Raw genomic sequence first — 16,546 nt, 5'->3', positions numbered from 1 at the left:
GTGTGCTGTGTGCTGTGTGCTGTGTGCTGTGCTGTGTGCTGTGTGCTGTGTGCTGTGTGCTGTGTGCTGTGTGCTGTGTGCTGTGTGCTGTGTGCTGTGTGCTGTGTGCTGTGCACACCCACCTCCCGCACGTGCACGGCGAGCTGCGAGCGCGCGGCGCCGGCGAGCGGCAGCAGCGCGCCCGCCACGTCCATGGTGTTGTTGATGTTGCGGTGCCACAGCTCCAGCACCACGCTGCGCCGCTGCTACTTGTAGCGGCCCGGGCCCAGCCACCCGCAACCGAATACCTAAGAACAAGTGCCAAAATATTTTTTTTTACCAACAATTGTTTTCTTACAAATTGCTTTCTTTAAAAAAGCGCATCAATCATTTTCATAGCCGAAAAAATAAACGTTTCTGAAATAAATACGTCATGTTAGCATAAAATCTGACAAAACCACAGAAAATACTTGTACAGGTTTTACATCAGAAATACATGTAAAACCAACACAAATCCAATCCCAATCGTACCACCCACCTGGCACACGACGAGCGCCAGCAGCAGCAGCACGAGCAGCGCCAGCACGCCCCACAGCACGGCGAGCTGCGTGAGCGCGAACACGTACAGCGTGCGGTGGCACCACTGGTTGGGCTCGAACAGCGTGGGCGCGTAGTCCGGCCACATGATGCCGAGCGTCCAGTAGTTGCCGAATGCAAACCTGGACACAATTTTTTTTTGGGTTGCGCTTCATTTCCCCTTCCTTCGAGCGGATTAGGTAAGGTTTTATTATTTTATTAATTACTAAAAAGTAATCTGTCCACGTCAAAGGAATACTTTAAGAAGGACGGCTCAAATATTACAAATTTTAAAGTCGACGCAAACGGGCTATCGGCCACAGCCACTGTTGGCTAGCGACAGCCACTTAACGCTTTTTCATATTAAGACGCACCGTATGCGGTGTCAACCGCACTCGCTACAAAGTATTCACGCAAAGTATTGCGCGCTTCTGGCACAGTGGAAACACGCAATAGCCACCGGTGGATGTGATCGGCGACCCGTTTGTGCCTAGCCTTAATGTTTTAAGTTACCTTTTATCAGTTATCTATCAATTAAAGTCATATCAAGGTGAATGAATTCAGAGCTTTGTAAGAACAAATATTACAACACTAGATAACTAATACGAATACGATAACATCTTTGTGCATTTGTACTTGTGTTCGCGATATACAAACAAGTATTTACATTTCATTAAAGTACTCAAAAGTAAATTCCTGTAGCACTCAGCAGCAGTCTACTAAGAGTAAATCAAATGTTTACATAATATACATAAACAAAGAAATTGTAAACATCTACCACAATAACACATTTTCATACGCACTAAAAGAAAACAACTGAAAACGTAAACTCCCAAAACACTCCACAGTAAATTTCCATATTACGTTACACATTTCCGATGATGGATTCACACGGGGTTGTGAATTTCCGGCCGACGTTCCTGTCCTTCAATCTCATCCCTAATTCTATTTGTATTTGGTTTACATGAGTGCTCATTTTGCTTGCTTTTGGTATTTTATGATGAATCAGATTTATTAATAGGGATAAATTATTTATTTGAAATGTTTGTGTTGATTTGCAAGTGGACATTTCCAACAATGTTTTTTATTTATTACGTAGTAAAAGCAGTTTTTTCGAAACTGTTCTGTGAGTAGGTACTACTTTTGACGTGACAACGTCTTATAATTCGATAAAGCCGGCTGCACGCACGAAAAAACATGACTCATGCGGCGTTACCTCGCTCTGAGGCGTTCCGTAAGGCTTGAAGTGCAATCGAGAGCGCGTAACGAGTGACAAAGAAGCACAATCGGCCTTAAGACGTTGTCACGTTCAACTATCGTCAGTAAACTGACTTTACAGATAAACAATTTTTTTGAAGTAAACCTTCAACGCGCGTTGAGAGTAAATTTTCGAGGTCGCATCATGGCAATACCGTCATGTTATTGCCATGATGCGTAAGGCGACAATATTTGTACCTTTTCATCTTGCCAAAGAAGTTTCACTTCTGTCATGCTCGGACACACGCTCCTTTTTTTCAGAGAAAATAAAGGGGCCTGTAGGCCACCGTATGCTACACTGATTTATTTCTTGTCTTACGTAGTCATGATGTTAAAGTTTTTCACAACATTCAGTCATATAACACAAACGATTTAATTTAACTGAATAGGTAGTATCACTTACGTTACTAAACCCTATTCTGACGATATACTGCATCAACGTCATATTTCAACAGGGATGGAGACTGGAGACCTCGAAGCGAACGTGACCTAATTGAACGACTCCCAAGAGAACTTGCAGTGAGATAAACAATCATAATATAAAAACTTGATTTTAATATATTATTTAGATAACAAATGCTAGATTTTAAATAGACTCATTATTTATTCTTATAGTAGATATTAATATCTATTGATGTTCTGTATATACCTAACTTATCAAACAGTCTGAAAATCGATTTGAAATTATTTTAAATAAATAATACACAAATTATTTATGAATCAATCAACAACTAGCATAAAGGGATATTTTTTTATTAAAGTTTTGTAGAATTACCATTGCTAAAGATTCAACGATACGGCTGGATATCATTCAGTTCGTCAATTAAACGTCATTTAATGAAATGCCTTAACTATTTAATCACAAGTTTAGGCTATTAATGAAACAGCTGATCTAACCAGCTGCTATTACATAGATTATTATATTTCACAATATTCCACAGCAGAAGTAGGTTGAGATTGTCTTGTAAATTGAAGCTTTATTCAAATGGGGCTTCAAACTTAGCAATACGAGATCTAGAGCAAATACTAATCGAGTTAGAGAATTCAATTTTCGCCCAACTAGATAATATTAGTAATACGTTCATTGTTTAATTCGTGTTTAGTTAAACGCTTAGTGTACTTCTGTAGTCTATTAATTTAATATAGAGAGTATGCATGTGTGAGTATCTGCGTATGTATTTAATCACTTTGAAATGGTTTTGTTAGATTTGTTTAGATATTGATTTAACATGTTAGTTCTAAGATTTATGTCGATTGATTTTCGAAATAACTATTTTTTGTTAAAATGTACTTTGCACAGTTATAAAATGTCAATATTCATTATTTTATAAAAAAAAGTAATTTAATGTAATAATTTTATATTGAATTAAAAACTTTATCACATAGAATGCTCGTTACTAAACTTCCAATTAAGAATAATGTCCACTAAAAGTCATAATATAAGATTACAACTAATTCTACAACTCCTAGACGTTCCTAATCAAACAAATTACCTTTATACCATGATGGTATAAAGCAGTATTAATTCCAGCATGGAAAAATGACAGCGCTATAAAGGTCATCTAGCGCCATCACTTTCCTACACTGGAAATAATACTGCTTTAAGATGATACCCATCTAAAGGACAATAAAATGTTCAATGATCCCCCGGGAATGTACCAATTACAGGAGGCAAAAATGCCGGTATGTTCTATGCTAACAAATTTAATTATACGTCAAAGGTTGTGGAGCAGCTTTGATGTTAATTGTATTATGTATATGGTAATGTGATAACGTTTTTGAATTTGATAGCTTTAGTTCTTTGAAAAATTTGTTGCTATTTATAGAATCTTTGTAATTTCAGTCTGAGTTTAGAAGTATACATGTCAAAGTAAGTTCGGTTTATTATACCATTTTGTAAAAAACAGGGTTTGGTTGATGGCCGTCCTAAAAATAAAAATGACGCCACTTCCCACACTAAATCTGGCATTGTCCTTTATAAGAAAGTAGTTAATCTCTCGAAGTAAACAAATACAAAATGGCATATTATTAGTTATTACAATTAGGGCCGATTTTTCAATGCTTGGATAAAACTTATCCGTCAAATAAAGTTTTACACAATAATATTAAAATGTCACGTAAACTGTCAAATACGGGCAATTAGAATACGTTTTTAAATTGGTAGTTTTATACCTACATTATTCGACGAATAAGTTTTAACCAAGGATTGAAAAATCAGCCTTTAGAATATTTCACACGTCCAAAGCAATCTTCTAACGTAGGTAACGTCTCAGTTATAAATGCATAATGATATTCCGTATGAATAATAAAATTTAACAACATCCAAAGGTTCAAATCGATAGAAAGGTGTAACCCATGTCTGCTATAATCCACACTGACGGTACGCCCCACATAATCCTGTCTTATCGAATTCCTTACGTGACTTAGGGTCTATAACAACCTTTAACCTTTGGCCTGCTTCATTTTGTAGTACTACAATGAACGCAATCTCAATCAATTTTATAAATTGACTAGCAATGCCCTGCGGTTTCACCCGCATAGATAGCGATATCTTTACAGTGAAAAGTCTACTATAGGTCGGACTATAGGTTTAATTTTTAATCACATGAAAATCACCTTTACCCCGTCCCGCACTACGGCCTTTTTTTTTTTGTTTTAGTGGGGAAATCTTTCATAGATACCCACGGCCTCCAGGGGAGGGGCCGTGGGTTATGTCGGATTCCTACCGACCAAAACCCCACTGTGTTCCGTCAAGACGCATATTGGTAGAATTCCTCCGTGACCCCCGCACTACGGCCTGCTCGAACAGTATACCTACTATTTTCTGTAGATTGACACTTTTAAATTCGTTATATCTTTTGAATGGAATATCCAATTCTTTTCATTTAAAAAGTATTTTGCTGGTATTGAAACAGTCTATAATAAAACATCATTTAATGGGATAAGGATTAATATATGTGTATGGATAACATGGTTGGATTACTGTCGGCACTTCTATTTACTTTGAAAACGTAAAAAAGTTGTTGTAGTAACATAACTACTGAAGATGGACATATGGTATCGCGGACTTTCTTGTAGATATTGATCCATTCTATAATACTGTAGAACATTTTTTTGTTCTATCTTCAATAGATTCCGCAGCGCACGCGATGACAGAAGTTTTATTGAGGATTTTTTTACACCTTGGGTTACATTATTGCATTTTTGGTAAGGATCTCTAATTTTTTTGAAAATGCAATATAGCCTATGTTGCTCAGTAAAGATGCAGCTTTCTAATGGTGAAAGAATTTTTGAAATCGGTCCAGTAGTTTTTGCGTGAAAATCATACATACATACATACTTACATACATACTTACAAACTTTTCCTCTTTATAATATTAGTATAGATGTGTGTCAAAGTTAAGTTACGGAAGTTTTCCGCTTCTATAGGAGTATATTATCTATACCTACATCTATACATCTATACAAATATTATAAAGAGGAAAGGTTTGATTTTTTGTTTGTTTGTTTGTTTGTATGAATTGAATAGGCTCCGAAACTACTTGGCAGATTTGAAAAATTCTTTCACTGTTGGAAAGCTACATCATTTCTGAGTGACATAGGCTAGGTTTTATCCCGGAAATCCCACGGGAACGGGAACTATGCGGGTTTTTTTTTGAAAACGCGGGCGAAGCCGCAGGCGGAAAGCTAGTTGTTCATAAAATGAAAAGCTGAAATGAAATGAAAAATGCCTTAAAATTCTGATAGAAAAAGAAGTAAGTACATTTCTTGTTTGCTAGCTGACCCACGCAACTTCGTGTGCTTTGCAAAGAAAATATTTTCCGCTTCTGAAACATTTTTTATTGTTGCTCTGTTTCTATTGAACCAAGATATGATTAAAAAAAAGAGCACGTATGCTGAGCATACGTGTCAGAAGTGTAATTTCTTTGACAAGATTCAAAGATACCAAAATCGCCTTACTTATTGCCATGACCCGACCTTTAAATTTTACTCTCAACGCGCCTAAAGAAGTTCCACTTCAATAAACCTGAAAAACACATCAATTTATATACTTAACTCACCAGCCCATCAGAAACACGGTAAGCGTATACGCCACGACCCGCTCGGGCACGCTGGCGGGCGCGGTGCTGCTGCGGCCGGCGAGCTGCGCCCACAGCAGCCAGCTCAGCCCCGCGCCGCCCGCCGCGCCCCCCACCACCATGTACACTGGCAAGCGGGGCTCGGCGGGGCAGTCGCGGATGTATTGCACTCCTAAGATAGATGGATTATTGTTATTTAGGATCAATTTGCTTTTATTTTGTACAGTTACACCCGTAATAATAAAACTATCTCTTGATTAATTCATAATATCATCCCACGCTGATAATATAAAAGTTATCTTGATATTTTGTGTGTTTTGTCTAACCTGTCTGTACAATTTGAAAATACAATAAAACATAGTATTTTCTAGTGTTTGATTACACGATAGGCCAATACTGTCAACACCCGGAAAAATACTCCACAATATATTATCAACTACGGAGAAATAGGTGGAGGTAGTTTACAAATAAAAATTTTTGAATGACCGTCAAGACGTATAACATCTGTCTCCCCATGACCACGCTCGCTGCAAAGTTTGCGAAATGTCAAGAAAATAGTAAAATGAATAAATCGCGTTAAAAACCGTTAAAAATCTTTAATTTCTAAAGTACAATAAAACGACTTTATTCTCTAACTAAAATAATAGCATTTACAACCCCAAAGAAAAGAACTAAATCCAAGAATTGCCGCGTCAATTTTAATCAAATAATTGCTTAAATGATTTCCTCGTGAATATTTTATTCTACTCTTGTTAAGAAGTTGGCTCATCTTGAATTATTAAAGTTGAAATAACACGCCGGAGATTCTCAGATTTTGTCGTTTGCTTTGTTAATTTTATTGCAGTCAGAAATTGAATTGTTTTTTCGACTGTAAAACGGATTGCTACATAAAGATTTCTCTTCACGGGATAATCTAAGAAAATAATCTCTATGTAAGATAAAACTATATAATTTACGAACCGTATAATACAATGTCAATTTTGATTAACATACACATTTCTTATGTATGTTTTTAAATTGTAATTGGGAGAAATAAATTTAACTATTATTACTCTTTATTATAACACAAAAATATGCAACTATATATGTGTAGGTAGGTGCATCACTCATGATTGACAACCTGACAACCAGACACTATGCAGGTTGACAGTTTTAAAGATTTATTCGAGTTTGGATGGAACATTTGACAGGCCCGTAACTAATATGAAAACGAGGGGTCATATTTCGCTTGACGTGTTTCATTCGATATAATATAATGCTATGTTTTGGACACATTTCCTGTAGAATAACTATGTGTTGCTCGTAAGGATGATAAATAGGTTAAATGGAAGTATGAATAAAAGAAAATGTATTTTTATATAATAATCGGCTGCATGTATATTATATTCATAAATGACAGTGAAAATTAATTTTCAATTTATTTGGATGATCTAGTAGCTTTTAAAAGCGTTTAGTTTGACCGTTAAAACAAGAATTAACAAATCAACAGACGTGAAAACTAAAACATAGAGACATCTAAAACGAACAAATAAATAAAAATCACAAAACAGTTTATTCTCTTTGAAGAAACTTTTTCCATTCAATTGAAATAACTGAGCCTTGCCCCCGTCGCCCCCGTCGCGCCCGCCGTCCGACACTCGCCGGCCGGTTCACACTAGAGATCATAACTTGCGGCCGAAGTGGAACTTTTACAAAGCAGACTATAATTCGTTATACACTAGGATTATGTCTGTCGATTGGAGCGCCCTGTATAAGATGCATGATATTGATAATATTTTAAATTATTTTTATCTGATACTAAACAATATATTAGAGGAGTGTGTTCCTAAAACAACAGTAAAAAAGGCCAACTCCAAATATCATTATCCAGATTGGTACACTGTTGACTTAATAAACAATATTAAAACTAAGTATTTTCTACACAAAAAATATAAAACAACAAAGTTAGAATGTGATTACAGAGAATTTTCAGCGTATCGAAAAATAGTAAAAAATAACATTGATGATGCTTATAAAGCACATATAAATAAAATTCAAAATCAATTTACTAAGGACCCAAATCAATTTTGGCAGTATATAAAATCGAGACGTGGTTCGTCAAATAAGGCCAATGTTATAATGAAAGAAGGGATACCTCTAACGGATGCTGAGTGTGCTGATGAATTCGCAGCCTTTTTTAAAACTGTTTATAACAAAGAACGGCCACTTCTCGATACGCAGGTAGCTAGTCAGTGCGGAGCCAGCAGCGCGCGCGTAAGTCTCAACGCTCTCACCGTTGCCGATGTAAGGAAGGCGCTAACACGGTTGAAACCGAAGCGTTCAGCTGGCCCGGATGGGATACCCGCTTTTATTTTTAAAGATTGTTCTCGAGTGCTGGCCGAACCGTTATTGCATATTTTCAATGCCTGTTTGAATGCAAATATGTTCCCAAGGCAATGGAAAATTACGCGGGTGGTACCGGTGCCCAAGGGTAAAGTGAGTGCATGCGTTCAAGATTACAGGCCTGTTGCAGTACTTTCAACACCTGCAAAGGTTTTTGAAGCCGCTATACAGCACAGGATGTACGAACAGGTATCAGGGCAGCTCTGTGATGCACAGCATGGGTTTCGGCCTGCGCGTAGTACTTCCACTAACTTGCTCAATCTTATGGCTAACTTAGTACCGGCGGTGGATGCAGGAGTACAGGTAGACGTAGTATACCTGGACTTCCAAAAAGCATTTGACACCGTCGACAATGATGTCTTATTGAGGAAGTTGGCAGAAGTAGGATGCACACCGAAATTCTTGCAATTCTGGGCATCTTATATGCAAGACCGGCAGCAATATGTTTCGTTCAAAAGGTGTGAGTCCGACCCCTACCTAACGACATCTGGCGTAAGTCAAGGCAGTAATCTCGGTCCTCTGGAGTTCGTTTTAATGATTAACGACTTACCGGATGTCCTGGAGTACAGTCAGTGCCTATTATTTGCCGATGACTTGAAAGTTTTTCTACGAATAAATGAGGAGGCGGACTGCGAGCGTCTACAAAGTGACTTACGAAATATATTCGAATGGAGTCTGCGAAATAAGCTATATTTCAATATAGCAAAATGCTCTGTAGTTAGTTTCACTCGTGCAAATAAAAATATAAAACACACCTACTCGCTTGGATCCGTTCCTATTCAACGGGTGAATAAGGTGCGCGACTTAGGGGTTTACTTCACGCCGGACCTGATGTTTCGTGAGCACATCACAAACATATGTAAAAAGGCTTACAAAAACCTTGGATTCCTTCTGCGCCAAACAAAAGATTTTACAAATATTGCAACGATAAAAGTGCTCTTCAATGCGTTAATACGCAGTCACATGGAGCACAATTCAGTTGTCTGGTCCTCACACGAAGATAAATACAATGTAATGTTAGAGCGGGTCCAGAACAAATACATTAGATATCTTTATTTTAAGCTGTATGGGGTGTACCCCTTTTACCCGTTAATGTATCCTACACTATTCATTTTGGGTATGGTAGGATACAATGAACTGAGGGTACGACGGGAGTTCTCCATAGCGCTATATTTAATAAAGTTATTGAGGGGATATGCGCATAACCCTGGAGTACTCCAATCCCTCTCTCTATGTGTGCCGGACAAGTACATTGAGAAGCGCCACAGACCCCCGCTATTCTGCGTGCCTCAAGCACGAACCAAGCTGCTCGCGAAGTCTTCTCTTGTTCGAGCGCTCCGGGTTCTTAATGACCTCCATGGGAGAGTGGATATATTTACATGCAAGTTGGGTGAATTAACAAAGGTTCTTCTTTATGTCATTTGTTATTAATTATATTGTTATTATTGGATTGTGTTAATTGTATGTTCTTTTAGTAGGTTGTAAGTTATTAGTTTAAGTTGTTAGTATAAGTATTAGTAGTATTAGTTTAATATATATGTATAACATCTATAGTTTTAAGTCAGTACCGCATTAGGAAATCCTGTAATGGTATTTGATATGTGTGAATAAATAAATAAATAAATAACTACGACCATAGTTCCTCGGCAATTGTTCACAAAATCGATTACACGCCGCGGCCGTACCAAATACTTAAATATTTAAGAATTGCTCGGCCAAATAGAATTCTCAAAATAACTGCCGTAGGTGTTCCTTGACAAAGGTTTTATGTAAGGAGGGTTTAGTACTTGAAGAAAATTGCTGTAGGTTTCTTCTTCTTTATTGTGTACAAAAGAGTATTTATGTTAAGTATTTTCTTTTGTTTGATTGCTATTAGTGGGTAAGAAATATAGGTAATGAAGCTACAACGAGGCTACGTGCTCGCTCGCTCGTTTTTAAGTATTTAAAACGTTAGACCTGTATTTGTCATTCTTAAGCTTTTTAATGTTCAAAATAATTCATTGAATTTCAAAAGGAAACAAATTGTTTATAATATCTATTCCTCAATTCTTAACCTTTCTTTTTGACTCTTCTCACTACTGTTTTAATAATAAAGTTTAGGACTTGAAGTATAATTGTTACTTAATTTAATTATAATGACGACCGTTCCTTGATTTCAAGGTTAATACACGTTATTCGATACGAATGAAATTAATTCAAACTATAATTGAGTAGCAGGAATACAGTATATTTTAGTTTTCAATTCGTCTTGTAAATACAATTATGAACTAATGCATGAATTACACATAGTCATAATTTTTATAGTCATGACACACATTCATGCATTCTTATAATATTGATATCTTCAAATGTTTACTTTTTAGTAAGTCTAGTAAAATAAATAATGAATCGCGATTTAAGTGACATATCACACTAGCGGATTGCGAGCGGTTTCAAAGCGGAGCGGGTGCGCAACGAATACGTTGCGGTTGCGCAGCGAATTCGTTGCGGACGCGTGGCAGATGCGCAACGTTTACGTCGCAGTCATGTACACTCATTAACAAAATGGAATCCGTGCTGGTTGTTACTTATAACTTGTGATAGTATAATAATTATGAGATCATTATTTTTTACGAGTTTCATAACATGTTAATGTTTAGGGTATTGTTTTTACCCGACTACGGCAAAGCAAAAGGAGGGTTATGATTTTGACAGGCTATGTATGTATGTATGTATGTATGTATGTATGTATATATGTATGTTTGTATGTATGTATGTTCATCTGTTCCCTCGTAACTTCTAAACTACTTATCAGAATTCGACAAATGACATATCATTAGAAGCGTCTTAATTGTCCGCTGGTTATAGGCTATATGGGGTTTTACAAAATCTAATGTGGCGCCCTCTAGCGGACAAAACATACAGCGTAAAAAAATAAAGTTAAGATAAATATGCCGTGTTTGGTATCATTTGAAAGCCTTTTACTTGCACATTTTGAATATATATATATATATATATATTACTAGCATTTGCTTGTGACTTTACCTGTATTCATGGGCTGATTGCATATAATTCACATCTTTTCGTTCATAGCTTCTTTATTAGTTCATCAATTTAACTTTTGTTTTATACTTTTTCAGCGTCGTTTTTTGTCGTAGTTGGGTTTTAGTTGTTTTACTTTTTATCTTGTATCTATTAAATCTTGGTCGAAATGCAATCAGATAACTTAATTGCTCATTAAGAAAGTTCATTAGTGAAATAAATGTTAAAGCTCCTTAACTAAAACAGGGCTATCTTATTATTAGATAAATAGCAGTGAATAGAAAATTTTATCAAGCAACCAGCAACTCACTATCACTTTGCTCATAATTAGGTTCACAAAATCTCTTTATAACATACGTTGCTATGGGAGAGATTATACTGGTCAGTCGTTACATACTTTTGGAATGTATGGTACATTCTAAAAGTCCTAGTAATTCAATTTTATAGCACCTTTTTTTAACAACTCCAGTTGTTATTACATCTTTAGTTAACTGTTAAGTAAGTGCATTTCCACAGTACGGTTAAAAAATTGAGTGCTACAGAAACGATGGAAATATTGAATGGAAGTTAGGCAAGGCGGAAGGGCTGGCTTTTGTGCGAGAGTATACAAAATGACGCGTCCGCAACGAATTCGCTGCGCAACCGCGGCGTGTTCGTTGCGCGCCCGCAACGTATTCGTTGCGCACCCGCTCCGCTTTGAAACCGCTCGCAATCCGCTAGTGTGATATGTCACTAAATCTGTTTTAAATTCTTGAATATTTAAATGATACCTACTTATTTGTTAAATGCTGACTCTATACTAATTTTATAAATAGTACTCTTATAAAATATAACCGAGAAAATACTAAAATATGGTTAATTAAGGCAATCAATCTTAGAAAATTAGTCAGTGTTTTTTGTTTTATTAAGTTTTCAATAGAATTCCAGGTGCTAATAATTTCTTGGCAATCTCTCATTACAGATAACTCGTATTCAAAATATTAATTCGAACTCGACGAATCATATCTAAATCTTATATATAAAATTCTCGTGTCACAATGTTAGTCTGCATACTCCTCCGAAACGGGTGGACCGATTCTCATGAAATTTTCTGTGCATATCGGATAAGTCTGAGAATCGGCCAACATCTATTTTTCATATGTACCACGGGCGAAGCCGGGGCGGACCGCTAGTATTTATATAAGTGTTGAAGCAATACACAAATATTGTATCGTTTGTGTCTAAAAATATACAAATACTTCAGTATATAAATATAATTGTTTGGTACTAATATTTGATATTGTCAAGCTTAAGCTTAAGGGGTCTCTACATGGATGTCAACTATTTGCTACGATTCTATATTTGATTTAGGTTTTAGTACCTCCCTATATTCTATATCTTTAAGGTATTTTTTGTAAGTTTGTGTTATGATTTTAATAGTATGTACATGTTCGAATGGATATATTTTGTCTATAAAATTTTGCTCAAGCAATTTTTAAGACTGCTTTTCACGTTATGTGAAATAATTTTATTTTTATAATAACCCGAATAAAAAAAATTGTACTTTACTTTAAGCATGAAATGAATCCATTAAATAACTATACTAAAAATAGCAGTTTTACTTACCCATAATCAACATAATAACAGGTAGCGTGGATAGACAAGCCAGGAACACCGTCATTACAACTGAAACAAAAAACTTAATTATTTAATGCCATGTCATTTTAATATTCCATCGACCCGGGGACTGATGGATTAATAGAAATACAACTTTGTTGAAAATAGAAATAATAAATAATAATCAATAGTTAAATATAATTTGATGCACTTAGCTTGGCATATTAAAATAAAAATAATAAATCTATAAATGAATTTAAATATGAAATACAAAGAAATACAAAATATTCAAACCATGTTAAAAATTATTGCTTACCAATTGCACATATTTTATTTAAAGACGTATTATGGCTTAAGGCGTTCTTATCCAAAATTCTTAGAGATTAGATAGATATCTACTTAATTATAATATGAAGATACTTCTAAATACTAGAAAACCGGTTTTTTCACCAGTAGAAATAGCAAAATAAACTCACTAGTCCTATTCATAATCTTAGCGGCTCTGCACACAAAGTCCACGGTTCCAGAAGCTTCCATGTTCGCGTCTTTCAGCTGATAAGCGACAGAGCCGTACGTAGTGAGTCCCACCCCGAGCCCCAGACCAGTTCGCTCGCTGTACTTGGCGTGCTCGCCGCACAGACGACGCTGTTCGTCACCTGATACCTGAGGGAAATTAAATTTTAATTGAGATAAGAGTTTTAGAATTAGATTAGTTTTTTTAGAGTTTATCTGGATGGAACCCATACTAATATTATAAATGCGAAAGTAACTCTGTCTATCTGTCTGTTACTCAATCACGCCTTAACTACTAAACCAATTTGCATGAAATTTGGTATAGAGATATTTTGATACCCGAAAAAGGACATAAGATAGGTTTTATCCCGGAAATCCTACGGGAACGGGTTTTTCTTTGAAAACGCGGGTGAAACCGCGGGCGGAACGCTAGTAATGTATAAATAAATAATAAATAAAAAAATATTTCAGGACAATTTTCACACACGGTATGATCTGATCCCATACTAAGCTTTCGCTTGTGATAATATGAAAACCAGATGGCTGATAAACATTTTTTAAAAATTCTTATATGTATAATATAGATAATTAACACCCAGACACAGAGCAAATATCTATGTTCATCACACAAATATTTGCCCCGGGTGGGAATCGAACCCACGACCTCTGGCTTTGAAGGCAGGGCAACTACCTACTAAGCCAACCGGTCAGTCGATATATGGATAGGAAAAAATAGAAATAAGGGACTTTTACTTGTTATTGCATTGCACGAAGCCAGAAAAATAGTTTTATCGAATTTTGAAGTTTTTGACGATTATCGTCTTTACAGTATAAAAATAATTTGGAAAATCCAAAAGTGCACGCCCCATAATTTTTTTTTAATAAATATTTATTAATTATTATGTTTGTTTATTTAATAACAATTAAACCACATCGAATCAGACCCTGAAAAATGAAAGGGTTCTATTCCTGAGCATACTCAAGCGTAAGAGAAAAAAAAAGACTCGATTAGTAAAGTATTTCGGTCGCTATCGTGTTAACAAGAAAAAGGATCCGCACATACAGACACACGGACGTCCAAGACAGAACTTTTTTAAACTGTTTTTTAACTAGTTTAAATAACAAAAATGACATAAAAAATATCATGAACGTTAAAAATAGTGTTTTTTCTTAATATGTGTGTGTATGTATTATCTTACAAGTGCAATGTATGATACATAAAGACATTTTAAGTTTGAAAAATCAGATGTTTTGCGCGAAGTGACAGTAGTACCCACCTCAACGCTTCGCTTATGAGGCGTGCAATAATATTATCTTTAAACTTATGCAATAAATGTGCAGGATGGAAATAACCGAATATGAATAATATGAACATAAAAGTTATGTGAAGTGAAGTGATAAAATTGAAATCTAAATTGCAAATAGAGGTTAAAGTTAAATAATTGAGAGACAATAAATAAAACGAGAACATTATAAGTATACGAACTTGACTAACAGAGCTGGAAGCTCTTCTCGATCCAGTATCGGACAGAGCCTGTCTTCCTCCCACTGATGCTCTGTATGGTGACACGCTTCGTCCTCGAGTATCTATAATAAATATAGATTTTATTAAAAATTGTATAAGACCTGTAACACAAATTGTTGTTATTTTTAATTTCATAATTTACATGAGAGTGAGTTGAACTAATTTGCCCACAAGTTAAATATAATAAAGATTATAATTCGTAACGCAAATTGCATTTATGGTACGTGAATATCGCAAAAATAACTTACTTGCTGTCTGACTATCTTCACTTGCCCGCCTCTCTCTAGAAACCAAAGGTTCTTGAAAAGTTAACGTCAAACTTCCCCGCGGGCTGACCCTCGCAGCTTCTATATCACCAGCCACCAAACTACCCCTTGCACTACGTTCTGACGGCGCGATACTTCCTCTAGGGCTTCTTTGGCAATCAGGTATTAACGAACCACGAGGGGTCCTGTTCAATTCAGAAAAGTCCTTTCTCAAGGCATCAGGAGCTATACTCCCTCGCGGACTCGTCCTAGGACTTGGCCCCAATTCTTTCTGATTACGAGCTGGATCTATTTGTATGCTCGCTACAGAATGTCTAGGACTTCGCCCCACATCTGGTACCAAGGAATTCCGCGGTTGATTCCATGACGTACCTTCTGGGACTAAACTTCGTCGCGGCGTTCTAGCGGTTGCATCTGGAGTAATACTGTTGCGTGGCGATCGGTTAAAATCTTGTGGATTTAGGCTTAAACGTGAACCATACGCCTGTTCAACGCCTAAGTTGTTTCTGCTTGGTGCGAGGCTATTTCTGATTAAAGCAGTTTCTGGTGTTATTGAGTTTCTGGCTGATCTTGTTTCCGGGACCAGAGAATGGCGCGGGCTGCGATGATAACCCTCTAATGCTGCATCGGGAGCTAAACTTGCTCTGGGACTCCTTTGTGGTGGTGGAGGTTCGAGTTCATCGTCAGTTTCTGTGGTAGCTAAAGATGCTCGTCTTGAAGTTTGTGCAGATGGTCGAGGAGATCTTGTTTGTGGCGACGTTGCCGCGCTTCTCGAAGCACGCCTGCGTCGGGAGGATGAACTTCTGTGCAGCATTTTGACTGTATTATGCAAGTATTAAATATAGCATTCTGCGCTTTCTTTCGATTATTCCTTGTGCATCTGTAAACAAAAAAAAATATATAAGTAAATAATACGATTGTTAAATTGCTGTAAAATGTTAACATTGCTTGAAATCGCTACGCATTTCAATATAAACGCTTCATAGAAAATAAATACCTACACCAAAATTCAATCAACGAAATAAAAGAAATCGAATCGTGGAGACAAAAAAAACCTCAAGGGAGATTTCAGTATTCAATCCAAGGTATTTCGTAAACTCCCTAAGCTGTCTCAGACCTTAATTTAAAGTTCTTAGTTTGGAAGCGGCCAATTAATCTAAATTATATTTGAATGGCGCTCAAGTAACCGACACAATTTGTAGCAGAGGATTTACAATACTGACGCTTCTTACGATAAATTAATTTTTACCGTTATTCAAAACGTGATCAGAATTTTAAAACGCTCAAATATAAAGATGATATTAACGAAAATATGAATTTACAAAGTACTGAGTTGGTCGCTTACTTTGTAA

At 36.3% G+C, this 16,546-nt stretch overlaps 1 protein-coding gene across 1 annotated transcript; it reads right to left on the bottom strand.

The window, feature by feature from the left end:
• Positions 1-245: 245 nt before the first annotated feature.
• On the bottom strand, positions 246-16,008 carry LOC149483073 (uncharacterized). Its single transcript, XM_089703120.1, has 7 exons — positions 15,177-16,008; positions 14,890-14,990; positions 13,367-13,553; positions 12,900-12,959; positions 5,874-6,063; positions 518-698; positions 246-287 (listed from the first exon to the last, which is right to left on the bottom strand). Exons 1-7 carry the CDS (start codon positions 16,006-16,008, stop codon positions 246-248), a joined length of 1,593 nt encoding a protein of 530 aa, XP_089559246.1.
• Between the last annotated feature and the right edge of the window lie 538 nt (positions 16,009-16,546).

The sequence above is a fragment of the Colias philodice genome, chromosome 14, assembly GCF_061535455.1.
Source record: "Colias philodice isolate Cphi_HAF_F1 chromosome 14, ilColPhil1 Martin Lab GWU primary, whole genome shotgun sequence".
NCBI lineage: Eukaryota > Metazoa > Arthropoda > Insecta > Lepidoptera > Pieridae > Colias > Colias philodice.
This window is presented reverse-complemented; position numbering and strand designations above follow the sequence as displayed.

What these genes read in the sequence shown, in the direction of transcription:
- LOC149483073 (XM_089703120.1), bottom strand. Translation starts at nt 16,008, where the DNA reads ATGCTGCACAGAAGTTCATCCTCCCGACGCAGGCGTGCTTCGAGAAGC. An exon ending in TGAAGATAGTCAGACAGCAA is followed by an intron (nt 14,991 to 15,176) that starts GTAAGTTATTTT and finishes TATTTATTATAG; the next exon opens with ATACTCGAGGACGAAGCGTG. An exon ending in TGGCGCTCGTCGTGTGCCAG is followed by an intron (nt 288 to 517) that starts GTGGGTGGTACG and finishes ACTTGTTCTTAG; the next exon opens with GTATTCGGTTGCGGGTGGCT.